Source organism: Propithecus coquereli, unplaced genomic scaffold (assembly GCF_000956105.1).
Source record: "Propithecus coquereli isolate 6110/MARCELLA unplaced genomic scaffold, Pcoq_1.0 Scaffold378, whole genome shotgun sequence".
Lineage (NCBI taxonomy): Eukaryota > Metazoa > Chordata > Mammalia > Primates > Indriidae > Propithecus > Propithecus coquereli.
The window spans coordinates 1,706,791-1,729,200 of NW_012149485.1; the positions used below are offsets into that span (position 1 = coordinate 1,706,791).

Genomic DNA, 22,410 nt, shown 5'->3' on the forward strand with positions numbered 1-22,410 from the left:
GATCCACTCGCCTCGGTCTCCCAGAGTGCTAGGATTACAGGCGTGAGCCACCGCGCCCAGCCTCAAGTCAGTACTCTTTCCCACTATATCTTAGTTGCCTTTGCAAGGATGACCCAAACCACCACAGGGAATGGCCTCCCTACACAAAGCTGCCATCTGTGAAGGGGTCCAAGGGATAAGCATCCAGACTCAGCTGCAAAGTCTATTCCACAGGGTTTCAAGAGTAGACAATGCACACCACCATCAAAAAGCATAATGGATCCTCTTATGGTAGAATTTGAATGTTTAAAGAGTTTAGCTCTCCTTACTTTAGCACACTTCCCAAATGCCAACTTCTACAGCTGTTCCCTCTCCCCCTCAAGTCACTGACACAGCCCTAAGGGTCCAAAAGGAAAAAACAATGCCACTTACTCAACTAATTAAATAAATGCTAGATCCTAAGATTGTCATAGGTGAAGGTAAAAACATGTGGGAAGGGTTTCTAAGCCTGACAGGAAGAAGTCCTAAAACAATTTACCAGAAAACTGTGTTCCAGTAAAGCATCTAGATTCTTTACAAAGACAAACACACAAGCTAGCAAACAGTCCAGAAAACTGTCAAAGAAGGCTGTGTTCCTAACCTAACCCAGAAGTTCTAAAAAAATGAACCATGACGACTACACACCAAGTCCAGAGAGTGTATTGAGATTTTAGTATTAGTTTAGCAAACGTCCTAGGCAGTCTCTCTGCAGAGATTAACCACCCTATGCCTCAATCACTATCTCAGAAATCAGAATTCCTAAGGCAGCTCGCAGCTCTAATGCTTCCGGAATTTTATTATTCTGCATTCCCAGAACAGTTATAAAACACGCCTGAAGAGGGCACCTGCTTCTCCTTGCCTAAATAACCCAGAATACATGGCACAATTTTCAAAAACTTTATCAAATGAAACTGAAAGTTCTAAGTTTCAAGTAAGCAAAACTTCCAAAACGTTTTGTCCTAGTCAATAATACAAACACTTCCAACAAATAATAAATCCATTCTTTCAGTGGAGAGAGTAAGATTATATGACTGTAAATATCTAATTTCTTGAAACTAGAGGAGACCTTTGGACTTATTTTAGGGAATTGAGGCTGACGAGGAAAACAGAATCATAAAAGCAAAATTATTATAGGAAGTGACCTCTAGATAGTGCACATTTTTCTCTCCTTCTAGAAAAGAGATAACGTATTTTTATCCAAACCTACACTCATTCCTAAAACGTAGGTCATGTAAACTTCAATATGTGAGCTTCGTAATATTACCAAGGAGGAATTCAAAGGAGGTGATTTTTCAGGAAACCCCATAATTACTATCGAGTATGGAGTTTCTTATTAGAGTGATGAAACATTCTGAAATTAGACAGTGAGGAGGCTGCACTACCTTGTGAATATACTAAAAACCAAAACTATATACTTTAAAAAGGCAAATTTTGTGGTATGGAAATTATATCCCAATATTTTCAATTCTCTTCCTGTCAACCTTCTCCACTCACAATAACCTTCTGGAAAATGTGCTGGTCAGCCTTGCTAAATTGGTACTCTAGAAATGCTAAAGTTGGCTTAGATCAAGTCCTCTTACTGATGACTTCCTGGGAACCACCAAGGTGGCCAGGTCAGTGTGTTCTGGGCAAGCTCAGACAATACAGACAGCTGGCCTACTGGGTGCCCAGAGAAAGGGATACCAACATAGTGGGAGTCTTACCTAGAGAAGCCATTTTCCTTCTCCTTCTTTATTTTTGCATCCCCAGAGGCTCTAATCTGCAAAGTAAAACAACAGTAACCGATTAGTACCTTAAAAAGACTAAATTTGAAGAAACCTCTCTCTTACTTGAGAATATGTCGCATAAACTCTTAAGGCATCTTGATCCCAGATTGGCTCTTCGTGTTAGCAAAACTAAATGGATGAACTAAAGGTCTTGATATTTTTTCAAGACTTGTTTTTGATCATTCTTCAGGATTAAACTGTCCAACTGATTGAGAAAGGGTTCCCTTTAAAATGGTGGCTTTTTACCTTAAAATGATGGCAGGTGCCTTTTCTGCAATAAATATATTCCACTACTCAGGGATCTGCCATTGGCAGTGCAGAGGAGAAACAAAAACATAAAAGAAAGAAGAGTCTAACTCCTGCCTTCTCTGATTTAGGCAAAGTGTACTCATTTTCCCCTTCTCCTTCAACTTCCCACTTTCCAGACTTGTCAGAAATTCTAGGTCTTTCCAAAGATCTTCACATATGTGCGTGTGTGCTGCGTGCATGCATTCGCACGCACACCCAGACTCAGAGTAGCTCTGGAAGGCTACAAAACGTAATCATACAGTGGTTGCCTCTAGGAAAGATGAGGGACAGTGAGTCACGGGTAAAAGGGAGATGTTTTCTTCACCATATTCTGTATTTTATAATGTCTGAATTTACCAAGTACCAACCTTACTATTTTAAAAACTAAAAATAATCTTTTTTGAAAAGAGTACACACACAGTACTCTTCATTCCCAGCCAGGTGAGCCTAGCCATTTCGAGAAGGCTCGCAATGGTTACACTGGAACCAAAAGGCACCAGCATCACTCAGGAAGAAACTTCAATCAATAGAAAACCAACAAAGCATTAAGCCTTCTCCCAAAAACAGAATTAATTTTCGCTAATAAAGAAAATTGCCATTTCTAAAAACCTTACGTCCTCAATTTATCTATTTACTCCATATAGAGTGAATAATAATATGGATAGATTTGGATAGACTGTGAGAAATATGGTGGTAAAGGGCTTGGTTTTCATAGTTTAAGTTTTATAGAGTAAGGTTGGCTCTAAAGTCTCCTGACAGAGACCTTTTCACTCCAAGGCCAAAAGAGCTTACAATGCAATGAAGATGCTTTTAAAGGTAAACAAAATAAAAGTACATCCTACATCCCTTCCTCCCCCACTGGAAAGTTCTGTACCTTTTCCTCCTTTCGTTTTTCCTTGTCTCTGTGTTTGTCTTTATGCTTTTCTGAGCTTCCATCTTTGTGTTTGGTTTTCTCTTTCTCTTTGTGTTTCTTTTCAGAATCTTTATGTTCGCTGTGAAAAGACACAAATGGTTAGCCCAGAGGAGGGACCACAAGAGTTCATTCCACAAGATCAACTGACAAGATACACTAAGATAACATGAACCATGGAAACTCACAGTGTTTTAAACAAACAGTCCTAACAGAAGGTTCAAGTAGAGGCTCTTGTCTACATCAAACTTTCTTTATTTTGTTTGATATTTTTATTTTTGCGAAGAAACTAAAAGAGAAACATAGTCATTCTAAAACACACTAGGACATTCTAAAAAAGTGACTAAAAATACATGGCAGGCCAAGTGTACTTCTACAACACTCTACCAGTCAAAAAATATAATGAAAGCTCCAACTTGAAGCTTTCACGTCATTCACATCTGAGGTGAAGGGGTTAAAAGCAATTCACCAAAAATGTACTTGGTGGCTCTGTGCCAGACTTGAGACATATCACATACGTAGCCAAGCGAGGGCTTTGTGGAGTAAACAGCCCAACACAGTGGATGTTTCCTTCTAGTTTTACCTAGGAAAAGCTAGTCACTTCTAGGTGGGGCTTATAAATCCTGGTAGGTCCTTTCCTCATAATAAGAAAAGACCCATCTGAAAGCAAAAGTATGGGCACGCTCTTTGTTAAAGGTTTTTATCATTGTATTTATTTATTTATATATATAATATATATGTGTGTGTGTATGTGTGTGTATATGTATGTATATACATATTAAGACAGGGTCTTGCTCTGTTGCCTGGGCTATAGAGTAGAGTGCACTGGTGTCATCATAGCTCACTGCAATCTCAAACTCCCGGGCTAAAGCAATCCTTTTGTCTCAGCCTCCTGTGAAGCAGGGACTTATAGGCACACGCCACACCTGGCTAACTTTTTCATTTTTTGTAAAGACGAGATTTCGCTGTTATCCAGGCTAGTCTCAAACTCTTGTCCTCAAGTGATCCTCTTGCCTCAGCTTCCCAAAGAGTTAGGATTACAGGTGTGAGCCACCACCTCACTTTTAAAGGAGTGTGCAGGTATACTGGTAGCACTGTAAAAAGACATTGCTTTTTTGGAAAGCAAAATATCACATTATAAGGCACGAACCATTAAAATACTCATACCTTCTTACCCTGGGATCTAGCTCCTGGAAACTTCTCTTAGGAAAATACCATTACATATAAAGATGTTCATTTTGGTGCTTCCCTTAATAACCAAAGACAAAAACAAACAAATAGCAAGAAAGTAGATATAACCTAAATGACTAACAGGAGGGGAAACTGTAGTATAGCAAATTATGTAACTATTATGCTATAATTCTTGAGCACTACAAATACACATGGAAAATGTTTATGACACAGATGGAAAAAGGAATATGTAAAATGACTGCAAATATTAATATATAAAAACACGCATGTGGACAAAGACTAAAAAGCAATAGGCAAAACCACAAGCTGTAACTTAAAACAGTTTCCTTCAGTGCACTGGAGCTGGCAGTTAAGGAGCCTTGCTCACTGCACTAATCAATGCAGAGAAGTAAGACTTTACCAGCAATGAGCTCATTAGGCTACATCCATCCCATGAAGTTTGCTCTAAACGGATACCTGGCTGCCTATACAGAAGATCAAAGAAGGAGAAACAAATGATGGCACCCAGTTGGGCAGAGCAAGAGAATCCATAACAAGAGAACATCTGCAGTCACACATTGTGCACAAAAGTAGCTGCAACTTGAGAAAAGCATTTGGATTATAAATAAGCTGAAACTCTTAAGAAATCTAGCCATGAGTACAGAGGGTCTAGTAGAAACAGGACTACAGGTTTAGGAAAGATCCAAGTACTACCAAAGATGTAAAAAAAACAGTGCCCACTTACCCTTATTTACATATCCCTCTCTCTATATTGCTCTTGTTAAGCTGTGCCACACGTTTAAATAGCAAGTTTCTGTATGACTGAACTTCTAACACTCATGACGGCAGAGCATGCTGGATGCACGTGGTGACCAAGTTTTCCCACCATGCTTTTTGTTCTTGGCATCAGTATGATGTCTCTCTACTCAATGTGTTCTCAAAATCTGTGTTTATATTAATACCAAAATGCAATGTTTTATCAAAAAATGTATTCTTTAGTTTTAAAAAAAGTCTCCCAATTGCATTAGCATTCTCACTACCAGTTCTCATTAATTTTTCCTGCTTTAGAATTAACGGTGAAATAGCAAGGCTGCTGAGATTGCAACTGATTCCTCAGGAGTTCACACATATGTATCATAGGTACATGGTTTGGATATTACCAGCAAAATGTTTAAGCTTACTATTCCATTATAAAAACACTACAGTTTTGTTTTGTTTTGTTTAAAATCATCAACTCTAAGAGGAATTAATGGTCATCTATGTAAGTTTTTGCCTAAAAGCAAAGAATCAGGGAATAATTAAATCCATAATGTTGATGGATGAATACATATACCTCCCACCAAGTATGAAAATAAACAACCCTGCTGTCTCTAAGCAAGCATTGTACCTGGTGTCTTCACATACATTATTTCAATCAATACTCCCGACACTCCTGTTACACCCTTATACAGATTTACAAACAGAGTAGACAGTGGTTAAAAGACTTACTCCAAGTTACACTGTTAGAGAAAAGCAAACTTGGGATTTAAATTTAGTATTTCCATCTCCAAGTTCAGAGTAACTTGCCTACATCGATACCATTATATTTCCACTAAATTGATACCTACCACTTACGGTCAACTGGTATTACAGACAAGTGCATGGTGAGTTTTGAGATTTGATGTATTTTTGTCATAACTGTATTATACCATCAAATAGAAACTTTCCAGAATACAGACCTTGGATACTTGAAAGAATAAAATCTTGATGACTGCTTTTTTTTCTTTTTTTCATTTGTCTTCCCATTAAACTATAAATGGCTGATTCAGAGATCTAAGTTCAGGAACATTCCATCTTCCTTTCCGTTCCACACCCACCACCTCCCTTGTTCTCTTTCTCAATGAAAGCAATTCTTAGGACATTATTAGTGTCTGTTTCACTAGAAAACTGGCTTTCTGGTCTTTTGGCAATCACAGCATGGTCAACTACAAGTGCACACACAGCCCTCCAATTTTTAGCTTTGCTGTTCATCACTACACCAAACAGAGATCAGGGGAAAGGAATCAACAAATGACAAGGCAACAAGACAGTGTCCAGGCCTTTTCAGGAAAGCCAAAAAAGTCAATGATACTTCCTCTGCCTACTAACGAGAGGGAAATCTATACAGGAAATTCAAAGTTCCTGCTAGAGTAGTAACTCCCTTTGTAGGTCGTAATTAATCACAAAGTCCAGAATGTGAGCTATCATCCTGACTTTCCAAAGAAAACCAAACCAAACTCTCCTCTATTCCCAACTGTTTAGGCATAAGAGAGCAGGTTTGGATTTTTATACTAGCTGAGCTCAGGTGATTAAGGGTTAAGGACAGTTTGTGGTACAAGGCATTACATGGAAGACTGTTAGAAATTTGGGTTTCTGAAGCCCTACCAGGCCTCTGAACACAACGTTAACATCTCTACTCATCAGGTGCTGTAACTGTCCCGGCCTCCAGAAATAGAGAGCAGAGTACGCAGGAATCCAACCCTCATCCATAACCCCCACACTGGCAGGAGCACTGGCAAACAGCAAGCCCCACTGCCACTCTTTCCTAGAAATCTATCTGAAAATCTGTCTGAAAGAAGTAGCAGAGGCACTGGGGGACAAAGTCCTATGATACAGAAGTGTATCCAAGGTTGTGCCATAAAAGTCAGAAACAGGATTTGGCCAGTGTAGAAAATGGAGCCAATGTGGGGTAAGTCAGGCTGACTCATCATTAGAGATTTTCTAACATGTATGTCTTTTTCCAAAAGGCTTAAGATGAGTTTGACCTTCATGGTGGCTTAAAGAGCTGCATCTTTTCCATTGACAGTGAGATGATGGAAATTCTGACCAGTGCATAAAAGAAGTTCATGTTGTTGACTGCTTGTTTCAAAAGATATTACCCTTGCCTTTATACTTGTTGTTTTTTTTTTCTTCTTGTTTTGTTTTGTTGAGATAGGGTCTTGCTCTGCTACCCGGGTTGGAGAGCAGTGGTACAATCACAGCTCGCCGTGGCCTCAAACTCCTAGGCTAAGGTGATCCTCCTGCCTCAGCCTCCTGAGTAGCTGGAACTATAGGTGCACACCATCATGTCTGGCTAATTTTTTATTTTTTGTAGAGACAGGGTTCGCTAGGTTGCCCAAGCTGGTCTCTAACTCCTGGGTTCAAGTGATCCTCCTGCCTAGGCCTCCAAAAGAACTCAGATTGCAGGAATGAATCAATGTGCCCAGCCCTTGTCTTTACACTGATCCTGCTACTTTTCCATACACAGTATGTCAAACTCACAAAATAAGCTTAAATACAACTGAAGGCCACAATGTTGGCTAGTTCAGAGGCTGGAGAACAGCTGACTGAATACTGAATAAACTTTAGTGGGGCTAAATAAGAATAACAACATGGAAAAAAGGCTTATTAGTACAACCATAGGAAGGAGCCCAAAGATTGGACAAACATTTTAAGAACAAGTTTAGTCTGGGATATGCTGAAGGCCAAAACATAGACGGTAGCATTCCTGAAACATCTGTAATGATCACACTTTTGAATGAAATACGAATTTAGTCCACAGGCATGAGGAACTCTAAGAGAGAAAACACCCAATTATTAGCTATGCATAAATGCTGACGCCTTGGTTCGGAGTTTGTATCTGTTTGGGGATAAGATTCCTTAAAGAGAACAAATGGAAAAGATTCAAAGCCACCTTTCTTTCTAGAGGGTTCATGCCTGTAATGTGCTTCTATTAGTTAAATTCCACTAAGGAAAAAAGTAACCCACACTATTTTTAAAGTGATGACGGCAAAATCTTTCATCTGTGACTCTCATTGGAGCTAAGCAGGTAACAGAAAACACTGACCAGGGTTTCTCAAAGGCACTTAGGCAGAAGAGTGGGAGAAAGGTACAGGAGGGAGATGGCCACAGGAAGCCAGGAAGTACTTCCCTTCTGCCCTGTCAAAGCATTTATTGTTTCTTTAGGAAAAAAGAAAGCAAACAAACCCATGTCTGACATTCTGAGAAGCTAGAATGTTGGCTATGGGAAACCATTTAACACATTGACTGCCACGCCAGAAAAAAAATTTTTCCTTGGGGCCATGGTGTTTTACTACGAAAATAGAATAAAAACTTTGAAAACAAAACGATCCTTTCTAATTTAATGAAAATCTGTTATTCTTATTTTCTGTGGGTGAGTCATGTACAACTTGAAAAATAGTTCTCACAGCTCCCAAGGTGAAGAGACATGAGTTATATGCTTCATGAGACCCTGAGCTCAAAACTAGCATGAGGTAAATACAACTCATATGGCAGTTAATGTGTTAAATCTGTTCTCTATCACTAATAAAAGTATTTAGCAGATACCTGAATAGCACAAAGTGCCAGGTACTCATCTAAGCACATTTAACCTGCATAATAAAATTGGTATTTCCAGTTATGGAAACTGAGGCACAGAAAGGTTAAGAAACAAGAGAGAAACAGGATTCAAACCCAGGCAGTCTGGCTCCAGAGTCATGCACCTGACCCAAAGTAAAAAAGAAGGGGTTAGAAGGGTAGGGGTAGAAGGCGGCTCCTTATTTTCTGAGAACAGGACTCGGCCACTAATAGCCCTACTATGTACTCAAGGCAGCAGACCCTACAAGTCACAGCTGGTTGGATCACAGGGGATTCCTGACAGAGCAGAGAGCTTCAAAGCCATAGAAGGAGGGAAATCAACGGCCCTTTCAAGTAAAGCAGTTAAAACTTAAATGTTTGTTAAATTAAAAATTCTAGATAACTACAAGTTGCCTTGTACTCTAGGAAAAGAGTACAACTTATGAAAGGCTCTAAGAAATAAAGGTTTCTTAATGTCCATCATCATTATAGGGTAACTAAACAAAATCACAAGGACTCTGGAGTTTTACAGAATTATCAAAACTCTAAGTGTAATCTTAGAAATTATTTAATCTTTGTTTTCAGGCCAGAGAGGATAAAAGGATGTGCCCATAGATGCCAAAACCAATACAAATTCTGAGCTCCCATTCCTCCCCTAAGTTCCTTATCTCTATTAATAGCATGAACAGCCACCCAGTTATCCAAGATAGGAACCCTTTTTCTTAGACCCTGTCATGTCATTTGTGGCTAAGTCCTATGTCCCCTTTTCTCAATCATTTCCAATGGCTTCTTGCTCCCTTGGGAATCAAGTCCCAACTTCCTGAAATAGCGTTTAATATTTTTGCCTCAAGCCACTTTTTTGGGCCTCATTTTCTACTATCACACTCTGTGTAACCCAGACATCCACCTAACTGGATTCCTCCCTGAACGAAGCATATACTATATAATGCCTCTGTGTTTTGCTTATGCTTTTCTCACTTTCTGGAATGCCCCTCTTTCTAACTATCACCTTCCTTTGTCAAGATCTTAACCATCTTTCAATGGCTACCTCAATGCTGTGTCCACCATGAAATCTTAAAAACAGTGATTAATTATGGTTCACTATAATAAGGCTAGATATAATTGAAAATGTCATGGCTCCAACATATTTGCTATCAATAACTAACTACTGAATTAGACTCAACTACCAAAATCATAAGTTCCAATTTATCTGCATGATATTCTACTAGGCTTTGTGATAATCATGACCATCATTATCTCAATTATTTAGTATTTTCCAATGTGCTATCATGCACGAGAATAAACTTGAAAACTTGACAGGGCAGGTACTGTTGTCAACACTTGACCAAAATGAAAAATGAGACTTAGAGAAGTTAAGTGGTTTGGATTAGGTAGGATCCCTAGCTTGTAAATGACAGAACAGGATCTCTAGCTTGTAAATGACAGAACCTGGCCTCTCAACTTCTGTTTTCAATACCTCACACTGACTCCCATGTGAATGGTGGTAGTATGCAGTTCCCTCACTTCTAAACTACCCACCTTTCTATGTTAATTGTTCATTTCCCCCCAGGACAGGCTAATTATCAGAATGTGTAGACAAATGGAGAGCTTTGGCACACCACTCACAAGGAAAAGAGCAAACATCTTTTAAATGTGATTACTTTCAGAAAATTCTCCCCTAATCTGAGAAATTGAATGCTTAATTCAAGTGCATATTCCTAAATTACTACATTCTCTGAATTTTAATTCAGGTAGGATTTGGAACTGAAGGGAAAGCAGAAGGCAAAAGCATCCTCATTCTCAGATGTTTCACACGCTGACAGTAAAGATTAGCACTGCCAATGTGGCTGGAAAAGTACTCTCCTAGCTATTTCACAGCAGTAGTGTTCTTTCTTTTCTTGCTTTCCACAAATTTGTCACTCCAGTCTGAGTGCCAGGTTTAAAACTGGCAAGAGATACAGTCAAAAACTAGAAGGAGGAATCCCATTTTTCATATGATAGTCTCTTATTATCTAAAATCAAGTCCCCCTTTTCCAAATTGCTTTTAATATTTTTATATAAGAAATCTAAAGATAATTTATGGCTAAGAATGCAACCCTTTAACAGAAGTATCTGGTGAGATCCCACAAGCCCAGTAACTCCTTGGCATCTAGAAGAGTACTCCTTTTGTTTCTTTTGAGAGTATTTACGTATTTTTTTAAAAGGATCTGAAGTACGAAGTATTAATGCTAACAGAAAGCGGTGTCAAAAGATAAATGATGACTGAAGAAATCATCTTTGACATTGGTGCAAGCTCTTCCTGTGGTGTTATAAGACAAAGAGGAGAAAGTCAGAGACGGGGTTTTCACAGGGTCAGAATTTGATGAGAGTAATACTTTCTGTGCCCAAAATTTTAGAGAGTTGGGGCCCGAAGAAACAGAGGCAGTGCCTAAGATGATCTGCCATTTTTTAATGTGAACGGCCTACCACATGCATACGAGGGAGGGGTGCTTATATTTAAACAGATAGTTTGGATACACAACTAACTTTCCTTACAGATGGAGATTTTTTTTTCTTTTTTACTGGAAGAAATAACGTAGCAGGTACTCAGAAGCCCTGGTCTATCATTCTCTTTCTGCTACCACATTGCTGTGTGACTTTGGGCACGTACCTCAGACTGCTGTCCACACAAAGAGGAGACAAAGCGAAATGATCTCGTCTCCTTTATTTTGCACTTGAATAAGGATAATAAAGTGGAAAACAAATTAATAAGATGGGATTTCCTGGGAGGTGGGTCCATAGCCCCATTCTGTCTTGGCAGAAAGGCTGTTCTCCCATTTGCTGACTCTCCAAGTCTGCAGTACTGCTAATGCACAGGAGACTAAGATGTCTCCTGCACTTGGGTCCTGAGTGTAACCTGATGACAAATGGTTGACAAATATCCAGTAGAAAAGGCAGGGACACAAAAACACATTAGAAACACTTGTTTTCTCATAATAGATGGCCACAAAATTAGCTAGGCTTGATTAGAAAGATCAGAAGTTATTCAAAAAGGATCACAGTATACAAGATTTTGCCGGAATATAACCAATATACTTGCTTTTTGTTGCAAAGAAGTACTGTGTCAGTAGGTCAAAACAGGAAGCACTTAAAAGTTTGTTTACAACACATCATCTGGTTAAACTGGTAAACTTACTCACATGTGAATTAGAGATCCAGAGCTAGATTTAGTCATATGTAAACAGAAATGCAGGCTACGTTTTTCAATGCCTCTTGGCTAACAGGCTATTATTTTCTCAAATATTTTGTTTAGAAATGAAGACAACATGCAAAGGCATAAAAGTACACACAACAAATTCTTCAATTTGCCATAATCTTGGAAAGGATGCTTTTACTATGTCTAACATTATCTCCTCACGTTTGTAGAGTAGTTCACAATTAAAGAGCTTTTGTATTTATTGACTCCCATGTATCAAGATGAAGATGAGGAAGCTGAGTTGAGGAAGGTTAGGTAACCTAGCCAAGATCACAAGAGATCTAAGTGGACAGACTAGGATGAGGACTTCTACCAAAATCACATACCTTTTTTTTTTTTTTAAAGAGAAGATTTTGATAAAATATGGCAGGGACAAACTTATGTCCCAGAGCCCTTTATGCCACTTTTATCATCTCTTTCCCTCCATCACAATCATAACATAAAAATCTGCATCTCTTCATCGGATCTATAAGCATGTCTTTCCCCTCCTCAGATGATGAAGTTCTTATTGGTCAAAGATTATCTTATTTTTTTCCACATGTCACATCAACTAAGCACAGCATAAACATGGCAAGCAGAGGAAGAATAGTTGTTTAACATGAGCTAGCAATCCTGCTCCTAGATACATACCCCAGAGAATTGAAAACAGGGATTCAAACAGATAGTTGTACACTAATGCTCATAGCAGCATTATTCACAAAAGCCAAAAGGTGGAAATAACCCAAGTGTCCATCAACAGATGGATTTTTAAAAATCTGATACAGATATACAACAGAATAATTCAGTCATAAAAAAAGGAATGAAATTCTGATAATGAAATTCCATGTTATAACATGCCTGAATCTTAAAAAATTATGCTAAGGGAAATAAGCCAAACACAAAAAGGACATAGATTCTACTTATATGATGTACACAGAATAGGCAAATTAATAAAGATAGAAAGTAGAGAAGGAAGAAAAAGAAAAAGTAGAAAAGAAATTAGAATGGGGGAGGAGAGAAAGAGGAGTTATTGTGTAGTGGATTCAGAGATTGAGACAAAAAAAGTTCCAGAAATGGATAGGTGTACACTATTGTCAATATACTTAACGTTATTTAAAACTGGTAAATTTTATTTTACATATATTTTACCACACACAAAAAAAAACTGTTTGAAAAATGGGATAAACTAGAGTGAACTGATAATTATCCTACTGAAGATCAAGAATATGTGAGAAGAAAGAAGGGAGAAGATGGGAACTGGCATACCCATCCATAGGTCATCTACTCACTGATTCAATAAATATATACTAGTTAAGTTACAGCTATCTACCAGGTACCACACTAAGCCTTAAAGATATAAAATCAATACAAAAGACCCCAACTCCACTCTCTGGGATCTTAGAGTTCCAGTAGGGCAAACAGAAAAGTAAAGAGACAATTACAACATGAACACAACTTGGTAATTACTATGATAGGGATATACTCAGGGTGCCAGAGACCACACAGAGTGGCCTTTAATATGAGGAGGTGGGCAGAAAGAGATACCTGGAAGAAGTCAAGTCAAGTCTAAGTTGCAACTAAAAGAATGCTATTAAGAGAGCAACCAAGTATTCCAGAACCAGCAATAGCATGTTTTAAGGCCCAGGGATATTAAAAAAGCATGCTGTGTTTGAGGAACTAAAAAGAAGTTCACAAGATGGGATACAGAATATGAAATAGGGTAAAGGGCAAAAGAGGTAGCAGAGGAAGAGAGTCAAAGACTTAGAGAATCACTGTGTGCATCACAAAGAGATGAAAAAGGTGGTCAGAATCATGGAAAGGCATGGAGGTGTAAAAGCCAAGGGAAGTGGGTTTTAAGAAGGAGGGTAGGTCCCTGAATATGATCTATCTTGGCACATGTTTCATGTGTACTTGAAAAGAATGTGGGCCAGGTGCGGTGGCTCACGCCTGTAATCCTAGCACTCTGGGAGGCCGAGGCGGGAGGATCACTTGAGCTTAGGAGTTCAAGATCAGCCTCAGCAAGAGCGAGACCCTGTCTCTACTAAAAAAAAATTAAAAGAAAAAGAAATTAGCCAGACAACTAAAAATAGAAAAAACTAGCCGGGCGTGGTGGCACATGCCTGTAGTCCCAGCTAACTTGGGAGGCTGAGGCAGGAGGATCCCTGGAGCCCAGGAGTCTGAGGTTGCTGTAGGCTAGGCTGATACCACGGCACTCTAGCCCAGGCAACAGAGCAAGACCCTGTCTCAAAAAAAAAAAAAAAAGAAAAGAAAAGAATGTGTATTCTTAATAGTTTGGGGTAGAATAAATCTAAAATGTCAACTAGATCAAGTTGGTTGATGTTGTTCAAGTCTTCTACATCCTTAATGATTTTCTACTTGCACTAACAATTATTAAGAAAGTAGTAGTAAAATCTGACTATAATTACGAATGTCTACTTCTCTTTGCAGTTCTATCAGTTTTTGCTTCATGTATTTTGAGGCTGTGATATTAGTGTATACACATTTATAATTGCTATATACTCCTGATTGTTCCTTTTTTATCATTATGAATTGAACTTATTTATCCTTGGCAATATTCTTTGCTTTCAAATCTACGTTGGTAGATATTAATATGGGATGGACAACTGTAAACTAGAAAAGAAAAGATGTAGACTGAATTCAACTACTGAGATTAAACTCACTAGAGTAATAAAAATGGAAACTAGATGATCAAGTGATAAGACATGAGTGAATGTTGGGGGGAAAAAAAGCCACAGGCATGGTAGATAATTCCTGAAGAAATGTTCCCACTAAACTAGAGAAAATTAATCTGATTATTCTAATGATTCATAAACAGAATTCATCAAAAGTATTTAAAATTTTTTAATGATTCATGAAAAGAACAGACTTAGAAAACAATTCTCACTTTAAATTGTCTATGGACAATAAGATAAACTAATGAAGTAGTCCTAAGGAACTCTAGGATGGAGACACTTGTTCCAACGAATGGTGGGTCTTTATATTCCCTTCTAACAAAGCTCAGGCCACTATGGGAATAGGAATACACCATATAGCTTTCTCACCACTGTCTTTGAATCAAAATGGAAGTGTAAGTCCTCATTTTCAATGAGAGGGTTTAACCACTTGCTTTCTACACCAAAAAATGGGGGCAAAATGAACAAGAAAAACATCTTTCTAGGGCTTGGATCTCAGAGGGCAGCAGTACTGAGTTTCATTTATATTGGTGATCACTGGCTTTTGTGGGAGCTGTGGAAGCTGAGCCCTCTGATAACCTGATGAAAGCTGGGAATGCTCTCTCCAGGAAAATCTCAAATACTCAACCTTTGCATACACAGTTTCAGGGGCTCATAGACCATGGAAGTCCAAGTTAAGGATTTTTAATGTATACCCTTTAAAATACAAAAAGAAGAAAAAAGATAAGGTCACCAACCAGTCACCTTCTATCAAGGCAAGCTTGTTGGACACCTGATCAAATGCCATCATACGTAACAATGAATCCTTCGGTGACTTAGTGACAAACTATAGTTTTAATGAGGTATATATCAGAAAGAATCCACTATACTTGCTTTGTACATCTTGATCTGAACAATGCCATCCCAAGTAAGGCCTGAATCATCAAGGCCGTCCTCTTAGCAACTCTAGGATCAAATACAGGCTCTGCTTACTTTGCTATCCATACTATCTACCTGTGGCTCAAGTTAAGGCCTATTCCAGGTAAGCCAAGAAATGGCCAATGCCCTGAATGATGAGGAACTTGCTGACTCAACCCTTACCTGTTGCTATGCTTGGATTTTTCCCGGTCCTTCTCCTTGTCCTTCTTGTGCTCTTTGTGCCGGTGTTCTCGATCTTTATGTTTATCTTTGTGTTTATGAGAATCTGCAACCATAAGAGATGAGTCAGTTAAGGAGTCATGAGTTGTCTTCTGCCCACCTACCTTGACAAGGTGGTCAAGAAGCAAATGGCATGATCCAGATGGCGTGGTAGCCATAATAGCACATTCCACTGGAAGGGAAGATTTCACAAAGAAGGCCAGACAAGGCATCCCATTACCCTGCCTCTAAAACCAAGACATGTGTTACTACCACGGGGGGATGAAGGAATTGGAGCCAATTCCACCGTGAAAGGAAGCCACAGTTTGGCACTCTTCACCTTAGACCTTGTACTATCAAGCCTAACCTATAAATGATACAAAGTGGTAAGTCCTGAATGCCCCACAAATACAGAGGGGCAACTGTATATACATCTTAGAGACAGTGTGATAAATCTGACAAACATATACGCAAGTGCAATCCTCACCACAATCAAAATTTAGAACAAGTCCATCACCCCAGAAAGTTTCCCTTATGTCCCTTCCTAGTCAATTCCCATCTTCCACCTCTCGCCCAAAGCAAGTACTGACCTGATAGTGCTCTATATAAGATTTGTATAGACTTCTAGAATTTCTAATGAAGAAAATAATACAGAATTTACTCTTTTGTGTCTGATTTCTTTTATTCAGAATAACGTTTCTGACATTCATCCATGTTGAGTATATCAATAGTGGGTTCCATTTACTGCTAAGTTGTATTCCATTATACAGATATACTGTATCCATTCATCTGCTGATGGACACTTGATTTGTCTCTCTATGCAATTGGTTACCATGAATAAATCTGCAATGGACATTCATATACAAATCTTTCTGTAGACATGTTTTCCTTTCTCTTGGGTACATACTTATGAGTGAAATTGCTCAGTAATATGAAAAGTGTATGTTTAACTTTATAGGAAACTGCCAAACTATTCTAAAGTCATTGTACCATTATATATCCCCATCAAAAACATGGAGCTCCAATTGCTACAAATTCTCACCAGCATCAGGTATTATCAGTCTTTAATTTTAGCCATTCTAGCAGGTATGTAGCAGCTATCTCACTGTGGTTTTAATTCACATTTTTCTGAGGATTAAATGAATGATGTTGAATGATGAACATCTTTTCATGTGCTTCTTGGCCACTCATATACCTTCTTTGGTGAAGTATGTGCTCAAATCTTTCCCCCATTAAAGAAAATTTTCTTGGTCTTCTTATCACTAAGTTGTAAGAGTTCTGGATTACAACTTTTTTTTTGGAAACAGAGTCTCGTTCTGTAGCCTTGGGTAGAGTACACTGGCATCATCATAGCTCACTGCAACCTCAAACTCCTGAGCTCAAGCAATCCTCTTGCCTCCGCCTTCTGAGTAGCTGGGACTACAGGTGTGTGCCATGATGCCTGGCTAATTTTTCTATTTTTAGTACAGAGCAGTGTCTCGTTCTTGCTCAGGCTGGTCTCAAGCTCCTGAGCTCAAGCAATCCTCCCACCTCAGCCTCCCAGAGTGCTAGGATTATAGGCATGAGCCACTGCATCCAGCCTACAAATTTTGTTTACTATATGTATTGTGAATATTTTTCCCCAGTCACTGGCTTGGCTTTTAATAATTTCTTAATGGTGTCTTTCAAAGTACAGAATTTTTAAGTTTTGATGAAGTTCATTTTATCAATTTCTGCTTCTATGGTTTATATGTTTTATGCCCTAAGAAATCTATGTTTACCCAAAAGTCACACAGATTTTCTCTCTCTCCCTGTTTTTTCTCGTGAGACAGGGTCTTACTATGCTGCTCAGGCTGGTCTCAAACTCCTGGGCTCATGTGATTCTCCTGCCTCAGCTTCTACCATCTTATTTTTTTTGCCTAGTAGTTTTAAAGAGGTGAGGGCCAGGGTTCATTGTTTTATCTATAAAGACGTACAGCCGTTCTAGCACTATTTTTTTTTTTTAAGATGGCCCTTTCCCCATTGAATTGCCCTAGCCTCTTTACTGAAAATCAAGTGACCATATAATACAGGTCTATTTTCTTAACTCTCTATTCTATCCTTACACAAAACGCACACTGTCTTGACTACTGCAGCTTTACAGTAAGTTTTGGAATAGGCAATATAACTACTTTAACTCTGCTCTTTTTCAAAATTGTGTTGGCTACTCTATGTCTTCTGCATTTCCACATAAGGTTTAGGTATAGTTTGTCAATTTCCTTAAAAAAAAAAAAAAAAAAAAGCCAGCTGGGAGTTTGTGTTCATAGGACAATTTGGAAAGAAAGAAATAACATCAAAACAATATTGTATCTTTTGATACATGAACATGGTAACTCTCCACTTATTTCGGCCAGTAACTCTCAAACTTTAGCGTGTATCAAAATTACCCCAAAGGCCTATTAAAAATGTAGCTCACTGGAGTCAAATCACCCCAATATTGAATATGAATCAACTGGAAGCCTAAGTATCCAACATGTGTGGTAGTTTTAAAATATGTCCCATAGATTCCTTGATATTCCTCCTTTCAAGAGGTAGGGCCTAATTCCCTTCTCCTGGAGTATACGGCTGGACTTAGTAACTCACTTCTAACAAATAGGGTAAAGTGGAAATGTCAGTATGCAACTTCTGACTAGGTCATAAAAGGCATCAGATCTTCCTCTGGGAAAGCCAGCTGCCACACCGTCAGTACACTCAAAGAGCCCTACGGAAAGGCCTATGTGTTGAGAAACTGAAGCTTCCTGCCAACAGCCATGTGAATGAACTATCATGGTAGCGTCTCCTGTAGCCTCAATTAAGCCTTCAGATGACTGCAGCCCTGGCTAATGTGTTGACTGTACTTTTATGACAGATCCAAAGCCAAAATCATCCAGCTAAACTACTCCTGGATAACTGACTCACAGAAACTATGTGAGAAAATAAGCATTTGTTGTTTTAAGCTACTAAATTTTGAGGTAACATGTTTCATAGCAATAGATAACCAATAATGTGCAGGCAATATGCATATTCATCCCATTCCTGGCTCACAGCAAAATAAGCCACATTTGGCATAATCTGTTGAGAATCTAGTCTATGTCAGGCCCTGGGGAAATAAAAATTTTCATGAACATACCCGTGGCTATAGGAAATTCCTGTCCTATAGAGACGTGAAAAACAAAAATTACATGGTGTCAGAAATAAGATTTGAACCCTGTCTTCCATGCAGTGTACATAACCCATGCAGTAAACAGAACCCTCCAACTTCTAAAAGTCTCAAATCTACAATTTTAAAATGCTGAGTCAACATGGCCCCAGGGTATGCCAGGAACATAATATTTAAAAAAATTACTTTGTGCATAATTCAACAAACACATATATGATAAAGACTAGAATACAGACATTCAAATATTAAAAGTAGTTAAATTTGGGTAAGTTTATGTGCAACTTGAGTTTTTGTGCATATACTTCATCTTGTTTTCCAATTTTTTCCCAAAACAAATCACTTTTACAATAAAAGATACTATTTTTAAAGATTACCAATCTTTAAAAATTTAGACAAATACTAGTGTACATAAGGGAAACGTAGCTTAGGTCAGTGAAAAGTACTAAATTTAAAGAAAAACAAACTAAGTAAAAGATAAATTGAAAGTAATTCCAGGTAGGTTTCAGATAACCAGGCTGCCAGTAACATTTAGTTAATGTATAAAACTTCAAAACTGATTTTTATTAAAAAATAGAGATGGGGTCTCACTCTGTTGCCCAGGCTGGACTCAAACTCCTGGGCTCAAGGGATCCTCCCACCTCAGACTCCTGAGTGGCTGGTACGACAGGTGCATCACTCTGCCTGGCTCAAAATTGATTTTAAAACCAGGTTTCCAAGTCTTTTAAAGCAATTGCTATCTAAAAATGTAAAACCAAAACGTCTGGTGAGAAACTTAGTTTTATGGCTGAATAACTCCACTGATATAAATAAGAGCTAGATGAAAGATCTGAACCCTAAGTGTTCCTATTTTAAAAGAAGTTATTACATGTGCTATGTATGCAGTGACAGGTACCAAAAAGTATAATACATGGCAACTTCTTCAAATATCTGAATAGTTATTATATTGTATAAATTTACTCAGTACCACTCCACATGGCAGGCTGGCACTTCTAAGGAGAAATGATAGCGAGGCAAATTTGGGTCAGTACAAAAGTAAAACTACCCACAAACAGAACAGGGTGCTTTCTGAAAGCCAAAAGCATTTAAGCACACTGAATAACCCAGTGACAGGGAAAGTGTAGAGATAATTTGCACTGTGTAAACTAATAGATTAAATAATCCCTAAAGAAGAATATTGAAGTACTTCAGGGTAAATGATATCTGGAATTTGCTCTAAAATACCAGGGTGGAGGGTGATGGGGGGGGGGATACGGGGATAGGTAAAACAAGATGGACAAAAGGTTGGTAGTTATTGAAGTTGTGTGATGGATACATAGGGAGTTCATTACATTACTCTCTTTACTGATATGTATGCTTGAAACTTTTCATAATAAAAAATTAAACATTATCTCTAAGTTCCTTCCCTTCCAGTCCTTTATTTTTTGTTATCGTATGAGGGTACAGCAAGACGACTAGCCTAGCTCCGAGAGAAGATTTGTGTTAAGGAGCAGTAAAAGATAAAGTTTAAAAGATAAAATTAACCTAAGAGTCAGGGTGTTCTACTCTAAGGATGACAAGGAGCCACAACAACAAGGAACAAAAATAAAAGCAATACTTATGGAAGATTAACTGAAGGGCACTGGGTGCAGAAAGGTAAAAGCTAAATAACTAAGCTAGAAGTTTTTAAAGCAATCTACAGAAAAGTGATGGAGAAGGGACTAAGAAGGAAGAAAAAAATGTAAAAGCATGTTTAGGCAAATGGAAATAAAACTCAGTTCCAGGAACTCACTGCTAAGTGTAATTAATGCAGGGGAAGAATCAAAGAAACCTCAATGTCTTTGTGTCCAGGTGACTGGGAGAACGAGGGGCCTTGGCAAAAACAGGAAGGCTGTGCAGAATAAAGACAGGGAAAAGGAAAAAGACTGGAGAAACAATGAGCCTAATTGAAGTCACATTGTATCTAAGGTAACAGTAGGACATCTGACTAAAGATATTGGTCAGAAGAGAAGCCAATAAGTGAAGAAGGGAAGCCAGTAAGGGCACACAGATCTATTAATATGTCTCTCATGGTGAAAATATTTGTTTGTAGAGAGCATACTAATGGCCTTGAAGATTACTTTTAGTACATGTCTTTTCCCCTTGGAATTCATCTAATAGATATTGTTATTTAAAATGTTTTGGAGAAAGGATCCTGCCACTTCAAGCATCTGTTAAGTGCAAAAAGAACTGTGTTGAACTTGACTGATAGGTAAGAAATGAAAGCTATAAACCACTGCATATTAAATCAGAAAACTTCATTCATTGTGAATTCAGGTCACCTTATGGCTTCTGATAACTGTTTCAATTCCTAGCATTTGAACATTCTAGATGAAGATATGGGAAAGAGACTCCTGAAATAAGGCAGCCTTGAGAAAACAGAAGACTTTTCATAACACCTTTCACTATAACTTAACTGGAATTACTCCATAAGGATAGATAAGTAAATGAATAGAGAAATAAGGAATTGACATCTTTTGTTATTATTATCTAGTGTTCCCCAGGGTTATTTAAATAGCTTTAAGTAAAGAAACTTCTAAATGACAAAAGGAAAGGTGTTATCTTTTCCCACCTTTTCCCACCGTAGGAATAGTTAGTTGATGGGTAACATACTTGATGGTTAATGTACAAAAGAAAAGGAATCCTGCTACTACCGTATTTAGAATTATATTCTGAGGGCTAATTCAATTTATAACCATCAAATATATCTGTAAGTCCAAAGCACCCTGCTAAAGACTCATTAGACATGAACTCTGCCCTCAAGGAGTTTACAATCCAATAAGGTAATTAAAATATGAATTCAAACAGCCACTGCCCAAGGCACACAGGAGAAAAGGGCACTAATACAGGTGCCAGCACCATGCTAGGGTACTTATAAACACTGTCTTACTCAATTTTCTTACCACTCTTAGGGAAATATCTTCATTTCACAAAAGATAATAATAGCTATCCTTTATAAATGTGTATTCTATGCAAAGCAGCATTACATATATTACCTCTAACTTTCATAACTCTGGATGGTACTGATTCCATCAAATCTAAAAAACATTTTGCCTCACTTTAATATCTCTGAAAATAAGGTGCATCCAGTTGATACAACCTCTGTGGAGGGGGAATTTGGCAGTATCTACCCAAACTAACTCATACACTCTCCCTCTATTAACCTATCTACCCCATGTCTGGGAAATTAGCCTGCAAATATACCTCCAAGGTGTATCTGGAGGAATGAGTGGATGGCGACAAAGTTAAGAGGCAGTACTTTTGAGGACAAGTGACAGGGAAAGAAGGGAGTCAGAATGCAGAATGGTAGATTAAAGGAATACAAAAGGGTTAAGGAAAAATATTTCTAGGAAAATGAGAATATTGTGAAGGATTCTAACAGAATTTCTCTATTCTCAACTTTCAGAGACACATCTGTAAATGTACTGACTGTGTAACTGTTTTAAATAAGCATTACTTTTACAATAAAAATGCAGAAAATTTATGCTGGTATATATATGTGTGTGTGTGTATACACACACACACACACACACACACACACACACACACACATAAAGGCATAAAAAACTAAGTCAGCAGGGAAAAACCCCCTTTTTATCTTAGACTTGCTAAAATGGATTAAAATCATTTTCCTCTCCTTAAAATCTCAAATGTCAAATGATTGACATTAAAGTAACAGTGTTTGTATTACATCATGATGCTCCTATATT

General features: G+C 38.1%; 1 protein-coding gene across 1 annotated transcript in view; it reads right to left on the reverse strand.

Moving 5' to 3' along the window:
• Positions 1-22,410, reverse strand: part of TOP1 (topoisomerase (DNA) I) — a 103,245-nt gene that overhangs the window by 58,823 nt on the left and 22,012 nt on the right. Inside the window, exons 3-5 of the mRNA XM_012652064.1 lie at positions 15,493-15,595; positions 2,947-3,064; positions 1,722-1,777 (exon numbers count right to left, since the gene is read on the reverse strand). Of these exons, the coding sequence (XP_012507518.1) occupies positions 1,722-1,777; positions 2,947-3,064; positions 15,493-15,595 (277 nt within the window). The remainder of the gene's footprint in view (positions 1-1,721; positions 1,778-2,946; positions 3,065-15,492; positions 15,596-22,410) is intronic.